We start from the raw sequence: 16,461 nt of genomic DNA, 5'->3' as shown, positions 1-16,461 counted from the left end.
ATGCAGGCAGCCTACATGTTTCTGTGCTGCTGGCTACTACAGAGCATTAGTTTGTTGCTACAGTGGTAAGTAGTCCAGCAGTTTCATTTGTAATAGTAGGTAATACTATAATTTGTTTAAATTCTATTATTTATTAATGTATAGTATCATAGGTTAACTAAGGTGCCATTTTTGTCAGTATCAGAAGGTTGAGAACCTATTGACTGGCCTTTTCTTGAATGCTTTGGCAGGGGGAAGAGAGAAAAAGCTGTAAGGAAAAAAAGGCAAGATCATGTTAGCTATTTTTGTTACATGCTGCTTAGTTCTAGGAGTTTCTAAGAACACAGCTAAATATATCCAAAAGCTAGCATCCAAATGTGATTCAGATGCTTCATTCCTTACATTTCTATCTTTTAGTTGTTTGTTGTTCTTAAGCCTGTCTTAATACTATTGCACATTTTGCTAAAATTGAATGTTTTGATTTTATCAGGAATGCAGAAGTTAGCAACTGAGCTTAGGACTTCTTTTGTAGTGTTTTGTCATGATTTTTTGTAGCAAGTGGAATGTGGTCCTACCAGGTCTGTGCTCTTAAATAAGGACTTTAGTCTTGTAGCTTCTCCATCATGCTACTTAAGGGGCACTGCTCTCCAGTCAGCGCTGCTTAGATTGTCTGTATCACATCAGAATTAAAGAAGAAAAATCTCACTTTCTTAAAATGTGTACGTTATGAAGTGGTATTTGTGTGAGACAAAAAAGGAGTGGTAAGTGGGATGGAGATTAAACACACTGTGAACTGAAAGTGTAATGTTTCAGCAAAAATTAATGCAAATGGGAAGGGATTGTCAGATCCACTGCTAAGAGACAATTTAAAAGGTGAGTTTGTATTTTATGATTCTTGAGATCCTCAGCCATAATCTGTTCAGTGCACACTTTTTCAGAATGAGAAATGAGCCTGCATTTGTGGTGTGATATGGTAAGCCAAATTTTATTAAACAGATGGGAATGAACTTAACCGGGAAAACAACAATTTCTTCCAAAGAGGTTCATGCTTACTGTTGAATATCAAAAGCTAAAATGAAACTAGAGCTGCTAGAAGCCTGTTCAGTTGAGCACTAGTGTTCCTTCTTCAGTGTGCAAGCAGCAGTCCAAAGCAGTTGAATTTGACCAAAAAGGCTTTCCTATCTAGTTTTAGAAATAGAAGCTCTTTGATCTTAATGTGCCATTTGGGCTGTGCTGATTACTGGTTTTTTAATTGTTTGTGGTTTTGATATGTTTGTTTGCTGGTTAGTATTTTTTGGTTGGTTGGATTGTTTCTTTGATTGTTTTTGTTTTCCAAATAAGTGTTTGCTAATCTTTATTTTGGACTATTTATTTCCTGTGATTTTTTTTTTTTTTTGGTTGTCTGGGAGAAAGCTTCTTATTGCTGACACTATCTTGCCTGGTCTCTGTTTAAACAGACTAATTTTTCATAAATTCTTTGATCCTTGGGTAAAGCTAGAATAAGGCCTTCCTTGACATGGTTTTCTTACTTGTACTTCAAAACATCTCCCTCCATCACTGCTGTGTACGGAGTTCAGTTTTGATCAGAGATTTGCCTGATTTACATGAAATGTGGGGAAGATTATTGACCTACTGAACTGGTGGGACAAAATGACCTGGTATCATTGTCTGGAAAACTTGCAGGGGGTGGTGGTGGAGAATGCCAAAGGAAAAGACAGGCAGGGATGAGAGGTGCTGAGTGGGATGAAGTCATCACACAGAGATTAGATGGGAAAAGACTGAAGGGGACTTTGAAGAGGACAGTTCATAGAGAATTATGTGAGATTTACCTGAACAGGCTCAGACAGTCATGCCTAGAATGACTCTTCAAGCAACTCAGAGCCTATACTCTTTTTTTTCAATAGGCCCCTGACTGTCTAGAGTCTGTCATGCTGAAAGGGGTGAGCTTCAAGCTGCCTGCATGCCACAGTTATTAAACAGTATTGAAGATGAACAGATACTCTAATGTATTGATTGTCTGTGAACTGATTTCACTAACAGCTTGTCTTCATATGTCTTTACAGAAGGTTCATTTGTTTCTCCATCAGAAGATGTCAGCTTACTTCAAGCATGCATGTGGGTAGAGGGGGTTTTTAATTTTTTTTTTTTTTTTTAAATATCTTGATTAAAATGTTAGTAAAGTAAATCGAATTAGACCAAAAAGAAAAGTTAGATGCAAGGGGACATGATGATCTTGAAGGTCTCTTCCAACCTGGTCTATTCTATTCTTGCCAGCATTTTTAGCACAGTAATAGCTTAGCCATCTCATTTTGAGATTTGTGCCTTGCTATTTGAAAATTTATAGCTGAATAGGCTGGCAAATACTGTTGTCCAGTTAGTCAAATATGAACCTAGGATGAAAATCAACTGATTCTTTGGTTCATTTAAGGGTGTTCCATCTTTTTTTTTTTTTTTTTTCCCTTTAGGTTCACTTTTTTTCCCCAGAACTTTCAATATCTCTTTCCTATAACTGACTAGGAATGCATTACTAAGATAATTGTAGCAGTTACAAGTAGTACGGATCTTGACAATGTTGAAGAATGGACTCTCTAAGCCTGAAACATCTTCTGTGTTGTTTCCATGTAGTAGAAGTGTCTGAATTTCTAAGTTGTTCAGAAATAATGATGTAATTGAATTGTAATTGAAAACCTGAGGGTTTTGATAAAACTTATGGAACTAAGACATTTTAAATTTTTTTTTCTTCACTGTTTCTATGTAACTTCTCTCTAGGATCCTTTCCACTTCTGGCTTTCATTAGGAGGCTTAATCTTTTCTCTCCTACCTGTCAAGGTAGATGTTGTAGCTGAAAGTGTCTGTTCTATCAAGCGTGATCTGTGTGGTAAGGTCATACCAAAAAGCTGACTAACAGAGGGACAAACACTTGCACAAGCCAACAAAACACAAAAGCCTACTCCTCCCAAAATTCCATTATACATTGAATTAAGGTTTCTAACAATATTTCTTCCACATACAGGAAGAAGTGACTTTGGGAGGCAGGAATAAAATTCTACCAAACATTAAGAACCCAAACCTTGGATTTGCAGATCCTTGCAAACAAGCTCCACTTGAGATTTCTAGATATTTGATTTTTCTTAAATATAGCTAGAGCTTGAATGTCCACTCATATTTCACTCACGAGAAAAAGAGTGTTTTCAGAAGAAGACTCTTGAGTGTTTCGACTTGAAGGGACAAACAAACAAGGATGAAAGTGGTGGAAATAGCTTGTTGCTATTTGTGTAGTAAAGCCACATTAATAAAACTGAGGATTGTACTTGGAGGTGATGCTAAAGCCCCACTGTCAACCAGGTAGCATTCTGCAGTGTTGGATGAGCTGTGTGTGTATAGCACAGCTTTACTTCTGTTTTGAGATCTGAAAGGGGTCTCGAATCATAGAGTAATCAAACATAGTTGTTGGGTGTTTTCCAGTGTGAAAAGTACCACTGGCTTGCATCAAATATGTCAATCAGGCTTGGATAATAAATTGTCGAATGCCAGCTTTTCAAATGAAAAAACCCCACAACACAAAAGTATTCTGGAAAACTATTGGACATGTTTTATAATGCAGATAGTTATTCCTCTTTTATAGAAGAAGAATGCAGGTAAGCTGAGAATCCAGAAAGCCACTGTAAAGAATGACTGTCCTTGAGCTTATGCCTGAAATGGCACAAAACTTGATGACACTGTTAACTTTCATAAAAGCCCAAACTTTATTTGATGTTTGCATTCATGTGAGGAATTGGAAGAAAAGAAAAAACTTAACGTGTCAGTCTGTCAGGTGGCATTTGACAGCTAGCACCTTATGCTGATTACCTGGGGACACTGGACAAGACTGCGATTTCTGGTAATGGTCTATTTCTGAACCAGACTTGGTGATAAGTGAGGCAGAGGGCAGTTACAGAGTTGGTACCAGGAAGGCTTTCCTTAAATTTGCAGTGACTCGCGTGCAACTAGAATTCTGAAATATGGTCAGTCTTTAATGTGAGCACTTAGAATGCCAGTTTGGTTTGACTTAGCTTATCAATTAAAAAAATAACAACTGTGGAGTTCTACTTCATTTTTCCATGGTAGTTAATTGTGTTATGTTTGAAGGCTTGTATGGGAAATAAAAAATGGACAGTGTGGAACCAATTCTTATTACTTTTTTTCAATGGTCCTGCCTTAAATGCAGTGCAGAAAAACATCTCTAGCAAAACATTAGTTACTTTTAAGATTTAGCTTGTAAACTACTGTTTTCTTTCTAGTTCCAAGATAAAATCCTAGGGGCTTCTAGTTTTGTACCCTTTTAATTGGTCCTCCCTTCACTGTGGTATTCAGGGCACTCCTGACATCTGGCTGTTCCACTCGGCTAAAATGTATAGTAGAAGTGATTATAGCCCCAGTAGATACCTAATGAAATACATAGAAGCATACGTTATTCAGTCCCAGAAAAACTCGGTATTTATGGTTAAACAGATCTCTTTGTATGTTTCCCCAATGAGTGCACATGGGATCAAGATGAGATTTGTTGTGGAAGCTGAGCATAGCAGTGTGGAGCCTTCTTAAGAAATCTGAGAACACTAACACTATTTTGTGGGGGTTTTTTTGTTTTGTTCTGTTTTGGTTTGTTTTTTAAAGCATGGAAATTAATAGTTAAATTAAACCTTGGACAGCCCAGAATATTTAATGGTTGGCCTACACTTTTGCTTTCTAAATTCCCCTGGTTTTTAGTAGCAAACTTGAAATGCTTACTGTGTCAGTTTCTTGTGGAGCCAGCCCAATTCAGGAGAGTGGTGGAACACAGCTCTTTATGAATTAAGAGAGCTTGCATGTTGAAGTAATTTCTGAGGCTTTCTAAAGGATAATAGTGTGCTTAACTATGTGCTGGGTATTGGTAATGATGTTGCTGTTCTCATAGTAGTGCCATTAAAGAACTGTCAGATTTTAAATAGCTTTACAACATCCTTGTGTGCGTATTGTGTAAAGTCACCTTCTTCAGAAGTAGTCAGTGGTCAAACACTAGTACGGGCTGTCCAAAGAGGTTGTGAGGTCTGTGTGAAGATATTCAAAACTTGGCCTGGATGCAATCCTGGACAGATTGCTCTAGCTGACCCTGCTTGAACAGGGTGTTGGACATAAGTGATCTCAAGTGGTTTCTTCCAGCCTCAAGGATTCTGTCTTTCTGTGAACAGAGGTCAACTGTGTGGGATGGTTTTCATTGTTTCTTCTTTAAATAGTTGATTTCCTCTGGGTGGTTAGGAGTGTTTGTAAGGGACCTGTGTACACGCAAGCGTTGGTTGAGATTGCTTTCACCAAGATTCTTCACCAAAACTGTTCCTTTCTGAGAACTGGTTCTGTTTGAAAGCACATAGTTGCACAACAGATCTAGTCCTTTATGTATTTAAATTTGCTTGTTTTACTTAAGAAAACAGAGGAAGTTTCATGTCTTTTGAGTCCTTTCTGGAAGAGAGATATATTCTGTTGAAGATGAATAATTGGGAGATCAAGTGCTTTCATTCTGTTTGGGTCTGGTGAAGAAGCTGCACATGGAACATTTGAAGGATAGACTAGCCTTTGTATAACTAAGAACATAATAGGAGAAGACAAATGGAAAATAGATTAGGTGTGCTGGATTCTGTGGTGCATTCAGTGTAGATGATGAGGAATAAAAGCAGCTGAATTGAGAAACCAGAATTGTAACCTTTGGGAAAGTTTTTTAGGAATAGAAATAGAATAGTATCATTTAAAGGACAAATCATTTTACATGAAGTTACTGTTAGGAATAACAGGCATTTTAAGATGTATTGGCATACTTTAATTTGTTTTAGTTTTTAAATATTATATTGGGAGTGTTAAGTAACTTGCATCTTTCACACTGTGAAGTAATGAAATGGAAGCTCAAGCATTAAAGCTTGGAGCAGGGAAAGAAAATTTATGGCAAAGATGATTTTACTTAATTCTTTAGGTATGTGCAGTATCAAAATGTTACTGCTGTCTAGTAAAGCAGAGGAAAGGGCTAAAAATACTGAAGGAAATGCAGTATTTTATTGTTCTTAAGTAGTGAAATCCTCAAAGAACTTCTTAGTAACAGTGACATCTTTGTCAGTTTTATGAATGAGATAATGTATGTAGCACAATGTAGTGTGTAACGTGTCCGTAGAAATCACCCATGAAGGTGTGTAAATAAGTAGACAAGTAGCTAGCATTATAAATTTCTAAGACCCACACGTTCTTATATGGCATACATGAGTAACAGTAAATTTTTGAGTGGATTTTATGTTGAGGAAGAGATGTAAGATCTTGAGCTAGGGACACAGGTTTGCTTATAAAAGTAGTATGATCTGCCCTGTATGCTCTTTAACAGCCCATGAAGTGCGCAGCAGCAGAGGTAGCTGGGATTGTCTGAAGGGCAAGTCGTCTGCAAGGGGTCTTTAAAATGAGCATGATGGGAGAGGGAATGAAGTTCAGGCTTCTCTATGCCTCTGCTGGAGACAGGATTGATTTGACAAGCTTCTTAGTACCATGTGAATGAATGGCATGGAGAGATCTTGATAAATAAGGGGGAAGGGTATATTTAATACTCAGTTCTCAAGAGATAGCGGGCCATTGAAGTATTACTGTGCTGCTCCCACAGATCTATTTGGTGGTGGGAATCCCCCTCACCCTGACTGAGGGTCCAATAGAAATGTGTTTTGGCTTCTATTGATAGCCGTTAGAGCAAAAATATTTTGAAGTTGTTTTCTCGCTTTTTATGTCATCCTGTTACTTCTGTCATTTCTCTCACTTGCATCTTTTAATGCCCATTATTTCTGATCGTCATGTGGCATACCATGCATCTTCATTTTGCTCTTAATTTTGTGAAGCTTGAGCTTTCTTTCATTTGTCTTGTGATGCAGGTCCTAATCAAGACTCATCCTTGTTTTCAGGGCTAGATATCTTGGGTTTGGACTTGTCAGTGCTACCTGGATAAAGTACTCTGGCTTTTGTTTTGCTGTGTTTCCCATTAATGTTTTGCTGCTTCTCGTGTCCTTATCTGCCTTTTGCCTTCATCAGCTGTATTGCTGTTGCTTTTTGGTATTCCATGAGCAGCACTGGCAGTTTACAAAGAGAAAACTGTGTGACTAAGTTTTCCATTGCTTGGAAAAAAGCATTGTCCTGGGAGAACAGCATGGAAAGGATGGTTAAACTTCTCTGGCTGGTTAGAAGGGAAAAGCCACAGGGAGACAGTCTACTGAATGAATCTTTGTAGTCTCTTGCAGTACAAAATCAGATGTAGTGTTTCTGCTAATGCCTTGTTACTCTAGGATAAGAAGCCTAGCTACAGTTGATCTTGACCACTTCTTGGATTTTGTGCTGGGGACTGTACAACGTGTCTTGGACTTCATTAGTACCATAACTCTGGTTGTATGATCTGTATTGTGCTATAGATGCTGATAACCTGCTTTTTCCAGCAGAAGGGATCTTGTGTCTGGCAGAGCACTGTGGAACTGGAGCCAATAAAGTCAATTTTTCTTTCACTGTTATTCTTCTCAAATGCCTGGGTCTGCTTGGGTTCAGGAAGGCAGGTTTGCCTTGTGTAGCCATGTCACAAGTATGTCCCTTGGTGCATTCTGTAGTGCTGCAGATCTTAGACCCCTCTTGTCTGGGTTGAAAGGTGGTTGTGTTTGCATGTGTATAATTGTAGTGCTTTTAACACTAGATCTGGTTTCTGGCATCTAAGAAGCATGGATAGAGGGTCTGACAGAGCACATGAGGAGGCAAAAACCTTATGTGAAGCAAGCTTTAAGTCATAGTCTCAAAGTAAATAAAAAACCTCAAGGATGTCAAGATGTTGGTGGGTCTTTTCATGGGGTGAAGGAGCATGGGCATTATGCTATACTGTCTCTTCCCTGGGGGAAAAAAATGCAGCTGTCCTGTAACATTTATCAATGACCTGGAGGAGACAATAGAGTGAACCCAAACTGCAAATGTCACCCTGTTGGGCAACAGTCTATATGAAGGCTGCTGGATAGGTTGGAGTCTTGTGAAATTCAGCAAGGAGAAACACACAGTCCTGTGTTAGGAGTTATTCGGTAACTCTGAGGTATTAGCCTCCCTCAGCAGGAAAGGTGATCTGAGCTCTGTGGGCAGTCTTGGGATGCTTTCAAAACTCAGCTGAATAAACCCTTGAGCAGCCTAGGTCTTCTTAGCTGACCATGTTTCTGGCAAGAGTTTGAACTAGAGACCTCCTGAGGTCCTTTCAAACCTGACTTACCCAGTTGCTCTAAAAACTGCAGCTGAACCATAAAAGGTACATTCTGAAATGTTTGCTCTGCTTGCATCATAACTCGCTAATAATAATTGTATTTTTAAGCCACTTACTGCAGTCCTGTTCTGTCTCTTGATGATATTTGTTAGGTAGACTAGCAAAGTATTTCCATTTCTGAATCACTCTTTCCTCAAATCTAAACAATTGTTTAGTACTTTCCATTACTAGTGAATTCCCTAATCTGTTGTCAAATTTTGTTGGTTTGGTTTTTTTTTAATAGAGTGCTGGCATTAGAAACTAGAATTCATCTCTGTACTGTCACTTAAAAGTGATAGTGCTGGATCAGTGTTAGAAATTTTAAACAGTTAACTGTTTTTGTTGAGACATTACAAATGGTAATTAAAATATGCCAGTATGGCGTACTATGGTGTGCTAGATTTTTTTTTTCCAGAGAATTGGTGTATTAGTTGTACTTCAGGTATGAGCCATTCCATTCTAGAGCTTCTAAACCAAGATTTCTTACATTTTAAACCACAGGATTAAATTTAAGCATCTGTTCACTGTGTACCATGAATGGGTACAGTAAGGTGAAAATAGAAATACTGTTTTTGTAAGTTAGCTTTTATAAAGTGACTGAGGTGGTCTGCTTTTGTAGCTGACTGGCTCTTTTTGAGAGGGGAGGAAATTCCTGACAGAACAGTTTTTGTGTTCCTAAATAGATCTTGGTTACCTTACTTATACAGCAGAGATTCAAAATTAGTGGTCTTCATCCTGGACCAGTTTCAGAGTAGTACTGTTAGACTAAGATCAGTGATGTTGTAAGACAAGTACTTGGAAAACATCCAGGTCTGGATACCAATGTTTTGTACCAGTGGGAATCTGGAATGAGAAGTCTTGGAAACACACATACTTGTGCAATTACAGTCACTTGTTGACGCATGAGGGGCTGTGGCTGTGCTATGGGTTAGGTGCAGCGGCAAAAAGCATTCACATAGCTGAGACTTACAGCATCAAGACAGTTTCTGCATACTTTGGCTACTGTTTAACCAGAGTTCTGTTGGTTGAATGCATAAAAAGCTCTTAAGACTAGTTTTGTTTTGTTAAAAGTCAATGGTGAGTCTCAGATGACTTTATTTTCCAAGGGTGTGGCAACTGCATTGGCGCACCACCTTGAACCACTGACATGCAAGTTTGCAAGCTTGCATACTTTCATGGTTAGCATGGCATGAGTAGTATACAGAAAGGTCAGACTGACAAATGCAAATGGATGTGAATTTGCTCTTTCCAGAACGTACAGGATGACAGTGCTAGATTATTCTGTTCATGTGTTCACAGAGTCAGTGTCTGTAGTATGACTTCCGCAGAACAGCTGTTTGTTCCCACATTGCTAATGCAGGTCAAAATTTCATTATGTTTACAGTTTCATCAACAGTCTTTTTAGTGATCACTCCATTGTAATCTGAGAGTAATGTATCCTGATAGAATGTCATCACTGGTTTGTTGTGACAAAGAATAAAGCAATAATTTTGTTTTTCAGTAATTATATATTAGCTGGACATAGTTTTGCTTGGAATTTTAAAAGAACAGAATAGTGTAAAATCCATGTTTTGATATTTATCAGCACTGTAAAAGTTACTAGGCTGTAAGACCACAGAGATTATTTCCTGCCTTTATTGAAGTTCAAGCTTTCTGCCCTCTACTGAGCACAGGCTCCACATCCAGCTATCCTAACAAGGAGTGCATACTGATTTCTGAAGTTGTTTGTTGTTTTCTGAGATTTCTCTTTGCAGATTCTGTTTTGATGGAAATTATAAACTACTTGAGAGCTTCATGGCAGTAGGAATAAGTCCCCAGGCCTGCTTTTTTTTTTTTTTTCCCCCTCCAGTGGGGAAAATGTCAGATTTGTATTTATCTTGGCAAAAGTAAGATGTTGCTTTAGAGACAGCCTGTTCTATGTGTTTCTGATAGTGTCTCCATAACTCTGCTTGAGCATTTTAAGGCTGTGTGGGCATTGTTGCACTAATCATCCTCTTCTGTTAAAGGTCTCTTCTTTTTTGTAAATTCTGTTTCAGATTTAGCCTTGGAATCTAATCCATCTGATCATCCCAGAGCAAGCACAATTTTCCTGAGCAAGTCACAAACAGATGGTAAGCTGTGGTTTGTTGGGGTTTTTTTGTTGCTTTTTTTTTCTGATTTTAAAAAGAGGTGGGAGAAAAACTAGAAAAATAACAGCCCATTTTAATGATACAACTTGGGAACATTTAAATTGCTTTACTTCTTTCGAAGTATAGGGATTGGTAATTTGTACGTTGACATAAACGTGTTCATAGGTTGTTTTACTTAATGCTTAGAATCACTTGATCTTCTGAACACTTAAATATCAGAAGATTTCAAAAGCATAGATCACAGTAGCCTGAAGGAGAAAAGCTTTCTTCACTTGTGTAATTCAAGCTTCAAGCCGTGGTAGGTTTTTTTATGACCAGTCCCTAAATGTATGTGCATATGGGAAGCTGGAAGTAGTATTTTTAACTCAAACTACTTTTTCAGACACCTAAAAAAAATTGGAACTTTTAATACTCATACATTTGAGAAGACTAGGTTAATAGAATTGCTTTTATTGAATGTAAATTGGGAGTGTATTTAGACGCCTTTCAAGTCATGCTGTTTCTCCCTTTTCAGTGCGAGAGAAGAGGAAGAGTAACCACATCAATCATGTAAGTAAAACAAAATCTTTATAGATAATATTAGCATGCTGAGACAAATTCAAGAAACAACTGCAGTACTTCTAGGTATACTACATGTGTTCCAAATCCTCCTTAGTGAGATAAAACTAAATTATCTTTGTCTGCCTTTAAAAAATAAGCAGGCACAGCATCACAGGGGAGGTTTAGGCTGGGTGTTAGGAAGAAATTCTTCACAGAAAGAGTGATTTGCCATTGAAATGTGCTGCCCAGGGAGGTGGTGGAGTCACCATCACTGGAGGTGTTTAGGAAGAGACTGGATGGGGTGCTTGGTGCCATGGTTTAGTTGATTAGATGGTGTTGGATAATAGGTTGGACTCGATCTCAAAGGTCACTTCCAACCTGGTTAATTTTATTCTATTCTAAAAGATTAAGAATGGATCTTTTTTGTTCTTGTATCAGTCTTGAGCATTTCAGAACAGCAAAGGAGAAAATGTATCTACTTTTTTTTTTTAGACAGAAATAAAACTGGATTAATTTCTCATCTGAAATTACGAGTCTTAAGTGACTACTGTTTGAGCATTATTTCAGGAGTTATTGTAAGAAATGTATCCAGCATGAGAAAAGAATGATGAACAAACATCATCAGCATGATAAACAAGTGATAAATCATCCATTTTAATATCTGAAAATGCACTTGGAGCTGCTTCCACACATATTAGTTGGCTTTGACACTTCAAAAAAATATATGTAAAAAAGATTAAATTTCATCAATAACTGGGTAGATTACTGTAATTTTGTGTATTACAAGGGATGATGTATAAACCTATGTTACACAACAGGTATCATTAGGAACCTGATGGTTATAGGGTAGCGTACATAACAGGAGTACTCATCTATGAAGACCTCTGCAGCAGCTAGTTGAGAGGTAAATCCAGTATTTAGTGTGTTAAACCAATGTTTTTCTGTTCACTTTTTCTTTTTTTTTTTTCTCTCCCCCACCCCCCTAAGATTTCTCCTGGACAGCTTACAAAAAAATACAGCTCATGCTCAACAATATTTATAGATGACAGCACTGTCAGTCAGCCTAACCTTAGAAGCACAATAAAGTGGTAAGAATCATTTATCATCAAGGGGCTGAGTAGTACTGCAAGATTTATTTGGGATTTTGTGGTGATCTTGCCTGTTGCAAAGCTAGTCGCACGCTTGAATGAGAGGACCACAGCACTGTTTATTCAAGTCTGTCATGGAAGGGTTGGAGAGGTCTGGTTACTTATGGCTGCTGAAGCAAGATTGTTTCTTCTGAGTTACAGAGTTGACATACTGTTGTATTTCAAAGTAGTTTACTTGCGAATCTGAGGCAGTGCAGAAGTGTCGGCATTTTGGGTTTAAAGGTGTGTGTTGGCATGGGGAGCTCAAAGGCTTCACATTGAAACCAAAATCCCAAAACTCCCGAGCTGGGAAAACTTGAAAATGGATTTTTTTACGGAGTTGCAGGTAAAGCTTGCAGGACTGGGGTTTGGTATTTGCCAGTGGTGTTCTTCTGCCCTCTAGCTGTCGATAGCAGCATGTTGCCAGCTTCCAGTTTAATTCTAGCCTTTCTACCTTTTTTAGTGGTTCTTATTTTAGGTAGTTTGATAATTCCCTGGTAGTCTTGGTTCTCCAATGGATATGGTTGTTTGACCTATTCTTCTGGGTACAAGAGAGACAGTTCTTTGTTCGTAGATGACACGAGCTGAGAATTGAGTTTTACTGTGCATGAAGGGAAAGGAAGGCAAAGTATCTTCACACCCAGAGGGCTTTACTGTTTTAACAGTTTTGTAGAGTTAAAAGATGTCTAAGTCTATTCATTGCTTTAAAATTTGGTTTCAGACAAAAGTATCTAGCACATCACACTCCTTTTCTAGAGAAGAAAGAGCCTACAAATTCCATTTGGGAACCAAGTGCCATTTTTAAGTGGTGTACAGCTGACAACAGATCAGATCACGATGGATTCCTGTGATGGCAGTGTTCCTGCTGCCAGTAAATTATCTGAAATTTGGCCACAGTAGATGAATGAAATCTGTGGCCTTGCTTGGCTTAGCAGAGACTGAGTTCTTTTCATGTCCCCTTGTTGAGTTATGCTGGCTTAATATCTCAATAATTATCTTTTTTTTTTTAGACAGATCCTAAATTAGACAGAGATACAGAATTAAAACAGCAGCAGCATCTCTAGAATGGTATATGTATCATTAGGGAGAACTTCTATTATATTTCAGTTGCCAATAGTCCACATTTTCAATAAATGTCACCTAATCAGGCAATAGAAGTGGTGTGTATTTAAAATGTGGTGTGACTCTTATTCCACAGCACAAATACCTGCACCATGAATGTAACAGTTGGCTAGCAAGTTTTATTTGTCCGGTATCTTTTCAGACACAAAGTACTTGAGAACATGAGAGGAAGCCAGTGATTACTGCATTCTGATACAAAGAATATTGTTTTAAGTACTTTTTTTTTCTTTTTTTTTTTCCAGTGTAACATTAGCAATATTCTACCATATAAAGAACAGGTGAGTGAACTGGCTTTGCTGAAATACAACAGCTTTTGTTCTGAGCTAAGGCTATAGCTCAGTCACTTCAGCTAGTATAACTTAAAGGAGTTGAAAAATGTGGCACTTCATGCTGTACCTGCTTCTTCTTTGTACTCCTCCTTGAGCTGATATGGAAAGGTCAGTAATACATCAGAGGCTGGAGGGGATCTCAAAAGAAAATCTCTTCTAACCTCCCCTGCCAGAGCAGGATCACGTACACCAGATTACACAGGAACGCATCCAGGCAAGTTTTGAGTATCTTCAGAGAGGGAGACTCCACAACCTCCCTGGGCAGCCTGTTCCAGTGTTCTGTCACCCTCACAGTGAAAAATTTTTTCGTCATATTTACGTGAAATTTACTATGCCTCAACTACCACCCATTGCCACTTGTCCTGTCATTGGGCATCACCAAGAAGAGCCTGACTCCATCCTCTTGGGACTCACCCTTTACATATTTATAAACATTGATGAGGTCACCTCTCAGTCTCCTCTAAGCTAAAGAGTCCTAGCTCCCTCAGTCTCTCCTCGTATGGAAGATGTTCCACTCCCTTAATCATCCTCATGGCTCTGCGCTGGACTCTTTCAAGTAGCACCATCCAAGAGACATGCTTCAAGAATGAAGCGTAAAAAGTGAAAACAGAGTGAACTTCACTTGCCACAAATTAGTCTTTGGGCTTTGTTTAGCTCTGTATACAGGAAAAGCTACAGATTAGTTTTGATGGGCATAGGAGCACTCTGCCCCAGGTGAAAATAATCCTTGCCACTGTAGCTTGTTATATAACACACTTCAAAATTGCAGCAACCTTTTTGAAATAAATACTATTACTGAGACCCTTTCACATTTTAAGGGAGAACTGTACTAAGCATAATATGAGAGCATGGATGGCTGCTCATTGTTAAGCTTCTTAAATATTCAGTTGTAAGATCTCGTCTATAAATATTTTGCAAAAAGATGAACTATAAAGCAAGTCCCTTATCTTCTTTAATGAATTGTACTTTCTAGTGGACCATGGCATTACCTAATAACTTCTTTTGATAAAACAGAGATTTTTTGCTTTCTAGAGATTCTGACAGATCGTTGGATATTTTTGATGAAAAATCTCATCCTCTCACAGTAAGTGTAACTTTTTTGTCCTCTGAACATTTATCAATGTACATATTTTTGTATCTTTACATACAAAATGCAGTGCAAACTATGCTCTGAACTTTTGATATCAGCTCAATCATGAATAGAACCTAGTCCTTCTAAATGTTGCAAAACATGTTTGGTTTTCTGTATAGAAATCAAGCACATGCTGATTCTTGCATGTTTCATGTCTGAGTTTTGTCTGACTCCTTTCTTCCTCTCTCTTAACACTGCTTTAGAAGTCTTTCCTATGTCTTTAGGAAGACATGGTTAGTAGATCTGTAACTAACCTCTTCAAATGACTGCAAACAGGAGAACATAATACACAAAACCTCACACAAAGCACGAGACAGTGAGGTGGGTCTTTACAAAACCTGAAAGGCACAATTTTAAAGCAAATATGCTTAGTGCTGCTTGCAATAACAGCTAGGAGTATTCAGCATGTCATTTTAATATGACTGGTTCTGGTACATGTTATGAGACAATCTTAAGATGCAAAACCTGCTAGTACAAGCAAGTTCAAGACTGTAATGTGTGCTTTTTATGTCCAGTTTGAACAGTCGGCTTAATGGCCGTCCTACAGAACTGCTTCCTTTGTTTTTAATTTGAAGCTAATTTAGCAAAGCTCTATGGTCTATAAAAATTTACTTACCCGAGTAAATGCAGCTCAATCTCTCACAGATCTGACTTGTTAATAAACAGTTTTTAAAACACAACTAAATATTTTAAGTTTCTTAGCATTTTATCCCTAATCATGGAATTGTCCACCTAAATAAATGCAGGGTTTTTTCAATGAACTTCAGAAGAGCTATGTAGAAGACTTATTGTATGAACTGTACCACTTCAAGAGAAAAGACTGGTCTTAGCTGTTTTGACAGTGAATCAGTCGTTTCACATTGAAAATTATTTATGTAAGATGAATTCTATTTCATCAGTCAATTTCTTTTCATTATGTAACAATCTGACATCTTTTGCTCCTTTTGCAGAGCCAACCTCATATTTAATGAGTATGAATAGAGGAAAATCATGTCCTCTAGGGAATGTTACATGTAGGCCTCTAACCTTACTGCAGTATACAGACAGAAATTTGGTAATGACTGTACACCATACTTCTGAGGGGGAAGATACAAATGGCTTGTAGCGATGGCTAGTTGCCTACAGTTCCTTTTCAAAGGTTCATTAGCTCTAAGAAATCTCTGAACACCTTGTCCTCTATAGATTCAGTCACAAGCAATCCAAATCCAGGTTCTATTGACCCTAGTAGCAAGAAATAACTTGAAAGTCCTTTCCTCCTCAGAAAAATGTACTCATAACACAGGAATTATGCAAAGAGGATCCTGCTCACATTATTCCTAATGTTTCATGCTCACTCTGAAAAAGAACCTCCATTGATTAGTATTGTGTTAGAAGGCCATGAGGAGAGTACAAAGTTAACTTAACCTCTTCATGTTATTTGACACTGTTACCTGCTTATTTTAAGCTACAAAACTGTATGAAAATGCTTGCTTCGCTTACGCTTATGACTACTTATTTAATGTCAAGGAGTTGTGCTGTTCTCCCTGGTACCTTTACTATTCTATAGGTCTAACTTGGACTGTAGATAGAAACCTGAGTATGAGTCTTGCAGAACGAGTGCATAAAGATGGAGCTCTTGAAGTTTCATCCTTCCAGCAAGAGTGCTGAATATCAGAATGTCTAGGGAACCTGGGTCAGAATTCTCAGACACTAACTTTAGAATTGCATTTATAGGCTGTTTATTTCTAAGCTTTTATTTCCCCCTGTATTTAGAAACAGTTTAGCACTGTGTGAGAGTTAAATCTAACTGTTCATTAGCTCTGTC

General features: G+C 38.0%; 1 protein-coding gene across 1 annotated transcript in view; it reads left to right on the top strand.

The window, feature by feature from the left end:
* CCNYL1 (cyclin Y like 1) overlaps nt 1–16,461 on the top strand; it is a 30,868-nt gene that overhangs the window by 2,766 nt on the left and 11,641 nt on the right. Inside the window, exons 2-6 of the mRNA XM_068138326.1 lie at nt 10,315–10,389; nt 10,922–10,956; nt 11,935–12,035; nt 13,439–13,474; nt 14,558–14,609. Coding sequence (XP_067994427.1) covers nt 10,315–10,389; nt 10,922–10,956; nt 11,935–12,035; nt 13,439–13,474; nt 14,558–14,609 — 299 coding nt within the window. The remainder of the gene's footprint in view (nt 1–10,314; nt 10,390–10,921; nt 10,957–11,934; nt 12,036–13,438; nt 13,475–14,557; nt 14,610–16,461) is intronic.

This window comes from Melanerpes formicivorus, unplaced genomic scaffold (genome assembly GCF_026170545.1).
Source record: "Melanerpes formicivorus ecotype bairdi unplaced genomic scaffold, bMelFor1.0.p_v2 SCAF_5, whole genome shotgun sequence".
Taxonomy (NCBI): Eukaryota; Metazoa; Chordata; class Aves; order Piciformes; family Picidae; genus Melanerpes; species Melanerpes formicivorus.
Note: the sequence above shows the minus strand (reverse complement) of the source record. Positions and strands in the feature narration are given on the sequence as shown.